Source organism: Episyrphus balteatus, chromosome 2 (assembly GCF_945859705.1).
Source record: "Episyrphus balteatus chromosome 2, idEpiBalt1.1, whole genome shotgun sequence".
NCBI classification, from domain to species: domain Eukaryota; kingdom Metazoa; phylum Arthropoda; class Insecta; order Diptera; family Syrphidae; genus Episyrphus; species Episyrphus balteatus.
Window position 1 is genome coordinate 17,953,719 of NC_079135.1, and position 7,941 is coordinate 17,961,659.

General features: G+C 30.1%; 1 protein-coding gene across 1 annotated transcript in view; it reads left to right on the plus strand.

Annotated features, from left to right (window-relative positions):
• Nucleotides 1-6,025, plus strand: part of LOC129908235 (kettin homolog) — a 95,507-nt gene extending 89,482 nt beyond the window's left edge. The window contains 2 exon segments of the mRNA XM_055984605.1: nucleotides 5,584-5,790; nucleotides 5,856-6,025. Of these exon segments, the coding sequence (XP_055840580.1) occupies nucleotides 5,584-5,790; nucleotides 5,856-6,025 (377 nt within the window).
• Nucleotides 6,026-7,941: the final 1,916 nt, after the last annotated feature.

Here is a 7,941-nt window from a genome sequence, read left to right on the forward strand (position 1 = left end):
ATGACATTATTTAAAAAATCGAGAAAATTTGCAAGTTTGTCTTTATGGATGATAATATAGGTATCGTCAACATATCTGACCCATAATAATGGAAAGTCAGGGTAGTTTTCTTTAGCTTTTGTTTCGAATTCAGCCATAAAACAATTTGCTGCAAAAGCAGATAAAGGGTTGCCCATAGCCAGACCTTCAGTTTGTTGATAGACTTTATCATCAAATTGGACATAATTTTTTGAAAAACATAAATTAACAAGACGCATGTATTCACTTACCCTTAAATCATCTAGCGTATTTATATTTCTTAGCCAATTCTCAATTGATTCTTCAGCTTTTGATATTGGAATACTGTTATACATGTTGTCTATATCTATTGAAGCTTGAATGAAGTCATTTGGAATATTTACATTTCTTGCAGTTTCGATAAATTGTAATGAGTTTTTAACATAATATCCAGATGGTTGTTGAAATTTTGAAAACTCTTTACATAACCATTTCGCCAAGTCATGTACTGGTGATCCAACTCCACTACAAATTGGTCTCATTTTTAAATCTCCCACCTTGTGGATCTTAGGTAATGCATAAAGTTTTGGAATACTATAGTTTGAAGGTATTAACTTTTTTCTTAGATATTCTGTCGTGATGTTATTGCACGATTTAAGAGTCAATTTTGTTTTCGCTTGCCAGCCGTTAAGTTTTATTTGTGGTTTGTTGACAAGAACATAACTCCCATTATTAAGAATGTTGGAAACCTTCGCTTTATAGTCAGATTTATCTAATACTACAACTTTATTACCTTTATCTGCTTTTAAAATGATGATGTTGTCTTCAGCAATCTTTTTTCGCAGAGATGTTAAAATACGGTTTTGCTGTTTTGCTAATGTACCATATTGTTTTTGAGATGATATAAAAGTTTCAATGGTTTTTTCAACATCAACACGGATTGCATTTCGGATGTCAGGACAAAAATTTGAAATGGTTGTTTCGATTTCTGCGATAATTGGATCTAAATTATTGTTTCCTTGAATTGCAAAATTAAGTCCAAAATTCAAAAAATTCATTTCATCATTTGTGAGTATTGTGGATGATTTGTTTACTACGAAATCATCGATGATGTGGACTTCAGTTTTTTCAAATTTTTGCGTTCTTAAAAGTTTTTCGTATTTATTGTTTAATGTTTCTTTTTTGATTTTTTCATTTCGATTGATATAGATCATGAAGGTATCAATAAAATTGTTTAACATTTCTAAAGTAGTATAATGCACACAATTCGTTAAGATTTTATGTTGCTCATATAGCTCTTTGTCGATGTTGCTTAAACAAGCGTGTGCATAGTTGATTTCACAATTGAGCCAGGTTCTTTTTGCTTTTCTTATAGCTGTTTCAGTACGTGAGTTATTGACTGCTGATTTAATTTTGATGAAATTCGGGATGATATTGTTTTTTCTACATTTCAATAAAAATCCAATATTTGCTCTTATATTCGTGTGTCTTTCTTTTAGATGTCATGGTGAAAAGAGTCGATAATCAGATAGAGTTTGATATATACCGAAAACCAACAAACACTGACAGATGTATTCCATCCAACTCAAATCATCCAAAACAAACTAAATTTGCAGCTTTGAATTCCTATTGTTACCGTGCTATTAATGTTCCTCTTAGCAAAAACAATTATAATAAAGAGGTTGAAAATATTAAAAGAATAGCAAAAATAAACGGTTATACTAATAGAATAGTCAATAGTTTATTAAAAAAACATCGAGAGAAAAAAGATTTGAAGAATTTAACCTCTTTAGTTCCTATTAAAGAAAATGTATTAGCATATATGGGTGGTACATTCATTGAAGGGTTGACTTACTCTTTAAAAAGAGTACTAAATAATTTTTCAATAAAACTATCACCAAATAGCAATGGTAATAAAGTCAAAAATCTAATTGGGACCATAAAAGACAAAACAGATATTCTTGAGAAATCTGGAATTTATTCAGTGATTTGTCAAGACTGTGATGAAATATATATAGGCCAAACAAGAAGAAAAACTAAAATTAGATGGTCAGAACACTATAAAGCGATACACTCAAAAACATTACACGAATCAACACCAGCAGATCATATGATTGATAAAAATCATAAAATAGCAGGTTTTCGTTTGTTAAAAGAAATTAACAACCCAAATTTATTAAATGCTTATGAAGAAATGTTCATAAATCGTACAAAAAACATGAATAAAAACAAAACTTTTGAACGATCTTCTTTGCATAAATTCTTAAAACCATTATCATCTAAGGACATTTTTGAGAAAAAATTTTAAACGCATTTATTCACTTCCCTTTTCTTCTTGTTATTATAAAATTATCATTATTAGACATTATTAAAATAACTTTAAATTTCAATTACTTAACAAAATTATTAAAATTTCAATTTATATAAAAATATTTTTGATTAATTTGTAAACTTATCAAAAAATTTTTTAAAATTATATTTTTTGCTATCACCTGAAGATGAAAAGTTAACTTTTCGAAAACGTTTGTAAATAAATACAACTATTGTACGAGGATAAGAAGTGTTTTATTATATACCTAATTATAAAACTCGTACAGAAATTCCAAATATAATTCAATACGAATTAATAGATAACAAATGAAAAAGGAAATTTGAATTGACGTATTACATAAAAACAAAGTTTCAATAAAATTCCATTTTCAAAAAATAAATTTATCAAAAAAAAAATAATATTTTTTAACAAAAAAAAAATTAAAAATGTATTTTTTTAAATTTTTGGTTTCATTGTTAAAATTACTTAAACGCTTCTGTAAAAAAGTTTTCGTTGGTATCAACTTAGTCGTTTACGATAAAGTCAGATGTCAAGAAAACGGTTTATTTTTAAGTGTTGATGAAAATTTTCAGAAAATGGCATTTCAATTTATTTTTAAATTTAAGAAAAATTAGTTAAATATTTTTTTTTTGTTTTTTTCATTTGACTATAATGATTTAAGTTAGTTTTTCTTATTATTTTTTTTTTTGTTTTGTATTAAAAATCAAATCACATACATACATCATACATCTATTTGGGTGAAAGCCATTAAAAACTATCTTAACGTACTATAAAAAGAAATTTTATATATTTTTCATTTCGAATGGAAATCCTTAAAAAAACAAAGTATTTTATTATTCTTTAGTTTTTACTACAGGCATTAGGGAACCATCTGAGAATTTTTGGAAAAGATTTGAATTTCATATAAAGAGGCGCGTTAAGACGAACATAAAAATATATTTTTTTTTGTCTCGAAAACTTGTGGTTTGGCCCCCATTTTGAAAAATGCGTTTTTGTGATTTTCTCGGCTCATTTTTATCGTAGAATGGATTTTTTTGTCTTGTTTTTTAGAAGAACGTGTTCTTAAATTTTTTTATTAAATAACTTATTTTTGTAAAGTTTCTCAATAAAAAGTTATTGACGAAAAAATGTAAAATTTTCGGTGATGATCGTGATTTTTACACTTATCTTCAGTTTAGGTTCATCTAAGCGAAATAGTTCTCACACACAACTCTAAATTTCCTACATTTTGGTATATTTGTAAAAATCTGTATACTATAAGAAGGAAAAATTTCAAGTTTTGAAAATAACTACTTTTATTAATTTATAAATGTAAAGTTAAACAAATGCAAGAAACGTTACTAAAGCCTTCTTTTATTGCAAATTGTGTACATAGGAAAGCTAATTTTTTATTGCACGATTATGACTTAAATAGTTCAATATGACCCACTCATCATTAGCTTTCTTCACCAAGATTCATGAGAGTTGTTTCATTTGAAACATTTATGTAAGTTCATTAAAACTAGTTCCCAAAATTTGTATTTTGTCCCAATTTTTTGGCGGGAGTTAGTTCGGACAAATCAGCAAGATAAAATAATAAGGCTATTCAAAAATAGAATTAAATTATAAGGTTAGCAAGGGTTGGGGTCAAACTTCTGCGGGGGTCAAAATTCTTTTGTCAAAATTCTGCTTTCAAAATTCTGCTTTACAAAATTCTGCATTCAAAATTCTGCTTTTCAAAATTCTGTTTTTCAAAATTCTGTTTTTCAAAATTCTGCCTTTCAAAATTCTGTTTTTCAAAATTCTGCAAAAAATTAAAAAAGGGTTTGGAAAATGTTAAAAAGCGCGCGCTTTTTAACATTTTCCAAACCCTTTTTTAATTTGTTGCAAAATTCTGTAAAATCATCTTCTTGATAAATTGTCTGCTTATTTGATTACTTACCTACATAATTTGTCATTCTTTGGATGCATATTAATTTTTGTTTTATAAATGAATAAATTTGAAAATATTAAGAAAAGGTTTTTAATACTAAACTTTTAAGAAAATAATTCAAATTTTTTTTAATTTATCAAATAAAGATGAATATTCAAAAATTTGAATAAGAAAAAGAAAATTTTGTATCAAACAACATCGGTTCCAATAAGTTATAGATTTTATTTGAAAGAAAGTCAGTCTATCCATTTTAAAAAATATTTCCGACACTTAAACAAAAAAAATTAGGAAAGTACCAATGTTGAATTACATTAATGAGGTGTATTTTTCTTTAGTCAGCGCATATGCTATAAAAAAAAACAGAATTGGCAGAATTTTTTTGTTCAAGTATAATGCTGGCAGAATTTTGAAAAGCAGAATTTTAAAAAGCAGAATTTTGAAAAGCAGAATAGAAAAAAAGCAGAATTTTGAAAAACAGAATTTTCGTTAAAAAAGCAGAATTTTGAAAAGCAGAATTTTGAAGCCAGAATTTTGACCCGATCCCGGTTAGCAAACGTAAAGCAATTTTTAAGCAAACAAAAAATAAAATTGGAGTCCCTCTTTAAATTTAATAGAAATTAACACATAAATCACTGATTTTTCAAAAAAAAAAAAAAAAGTCAAGAATTCAAAATTTGTATTTATGATTTTTTTAAAATTTGTATTCGAATTTTGTTTAAGTCTTTTAAGAAATAAATTAATTTTAAGTATAACACATAAAATTGTCCTAATTTGTTTTAATGATTTATCTTTTTTAAAAGACTCCAATAAAATCAAATTCATCTGAAAAGCACTTAAAATTTGTTAAGAAAATGATCATTTCTAAATATGACTAATATAAAAAATCATCACTACATTAGAATTACAAAAAAAAAATGAAAAATTTAAAAGAACACAAAAATTTTCAAAATATTGCATATTATAATTAATTTTTCACTTTGATGAATTTTTTGTTGTCATAATTTAAAATAATTTGCCTTCATTAACTAAACCCAAGCAAAAAGTCTATGAATTATTTTAACAAAGAAATCTTTTCTTGATTAATTAATACCTACTGCATCTTATTTCAAGGACTTTGCCACATTCGTCAACCGAGAGGCTATTTTTGGCTCAAAGCCAACGAAAGTCTGTCTAGATCATATTTTTTCATTTTTAAATTACAAATTAAAGATATTAATTTGACTTTTATAAATTCTATATTATGTTAACACACAAGATTAATGACGAAGAATGGATGGATAATATAAAATTATTGTGTCATTAAAAATTTATTTATTTTGAATTTGTTTGCTTTTTTTTATAGAAACCATATTCCCTCCTGTTTTTGGTCATCGTTTGCAAGCCCAAGTTGCCAAACGTGGCGATCGTATTGTCATGGAAGTTGAAGTTACTGGAACACCCGATCCAACTGTAACTTGGTTAAAAGATGATAAACCTTTGAAAGAAGTCGGTTTATCAGAACATAGAATCAAGTCGGTGGGAAATACCCATACTTTGATTATTGAAAAAGGTTTTTATTTTAGAGAATTTTTTTTGAAGAGTGGCAACGCTGAATCAAACTTTTTTGAATTTTAGGTCAAACTACTGATTCTGGAAAGTTTATGGTTAGGGCTACAAACGCCGGTGGAGAAGCCAAAAGCATAGCTGATTGTGTCATTGTTGAACCAACTCCTGAAAGAATGGTAGAAGTTGTCAAAACTGTCATTTTCGATGATGCCAAGGATATCACAGCTGAGGTTTGTTAAAAATCCGAAAAAGTTGAAAAAAAAACTTCATTGTAAATTATCACATATTTTTCTTCTACTTTCAACTTCAATCTTCTCTCTTTTTGATACCTCTCTCATTCATACCACAAACTTCGATAAACCAAATTTTTAGACTTTTAAACAAGAACCACCTGGTTTCCAAACAAAACACTCAACAACAACAACTGAAACCGATTTACATGGAACTTCCGAATCAAAAATCATAACCGAACATCGTTGCACAACTGCAGCAACAATGCGCCTTGAACACAAGTCTGCATATCTCGACTTACCAGTCTTGCATAGACCAACAACTCCTCAATCCACAGAACCACAACCAACTTTACCAGATTTCAAAAATATCTCCGAAAGTTTCCAATCCACTCATCAAACAGTCACCGATTCGGTACCAAAAGTTCAACAAGTTCCAATTCTTCAACAAGCTCCATTCCAAGTAATGGAAAATGGTCAAACTGAGTCTTCTTCAGTAAGCAAGAAATCCTCTTTAGAATACTTCAAGAAGATTGAAATTCAACACCAACAACAGCAACAACAATATCAACCAATGAAACCACAATCTTCTGAAAAGTATCACAAGTTTGATGAAATGAATAAACCTACCGGTCCCCAGCTTTCAATCAAACCAGCAGCTCCTCCGCTAGAAATGGACTTTAACCTTGTTCCAGGTTCTCCTCCTGAAATGTGTTACATCCCCAAAGTCGACTATCAAAAACCTCAACTAGCTGACAAGATCAAGAAAATCGAGCAATCTCAGGCCCAACAAATAATGAAAGAACCTCCAATGGGTGGAATTCAGCTTCTTCCCCAAATGTCACCAATACTCGAAGAATCAATGTCCCGTAGTTCTTCGTTTGTTAAGGAGACGAAAATCGAATATGGACAACCTATTCTCAGACCAGCTGCAAATTTACCAACTCCTGCAAGACCTTTTACACGAAGCCCATCACCAAAACCTTCTGCTGAAGGTTTAAGAATGGAAAAACTCTGGACCCCAACTCCAACTCAAAATGGCAGCTATGACAGCTATCAATCTGACTACGAACAAAGTTACAAAAGCGAACCAGAGCCTGAAGCCCCCAAAACACTAATCCAAACAAAACAACTGTTTGAAGAAAAAATCAAAGAACAAGAAAGTCGTGAACTATCTGCACCAAATTTGGTAAAACAAGTCACTTCAATCCCAATTCCAGTTGTTGTAGCTCCCCCAAAACAAGATCCACTGCCCGATATCAATCTTGTCCCTGGTTCTCCTCCAGAAATCTGTTTTGCCCCTCAACCGGAACAACGTCGGCCATCTCTCGTAGAAGCAATGGAGAAAACCCTAGAAAACGATCTTCTTCGTGGACCATCAAAAGTTTTACCCCATTCTGTGCCAACATTCATTCCACAAGCTCCACTCACATCCAAAGCTCCTCCACCTCCAGTTCCCTCAAAACCTATTCAATTCGAAGTTCCTAAGATCGTAAGACCTCCCCCACCAGTCTTGCCACCAAAACTTGTCCGTTTAGAAGCTTCGGAGAGTGAAAATGAAAGTGATCGTTGGAAGTATAGTGGAAGTGAATCAGATGAATCTTGTTTCAAGCCTGTTAAAGCTCCTCAAGTTGTTGGTGTTCGACCGAAATCTATGGAAGTTCCTCCGGTTCCTCTCAAAGTTAGTGGCTACACTGCCGATACTGAGGAATTGAGTTCACGAAAGTTCGAATCAGTTTTCGAAAGTCGTCAGTTTTTCGAAAGTAAACAACAAAGCAGTACACAACAGTATCAGAATGGTTTTGCTGCGTCCCCAATTCGTGAAGAAAAGGTTCGCCAACTGAGTTTTTGTGTGTGTGTCTGTGTGCGTTTGTACGTTTTGCTTTATTTTTTCTACCCAAATCTCAAGCCCATTTTGCATGTTC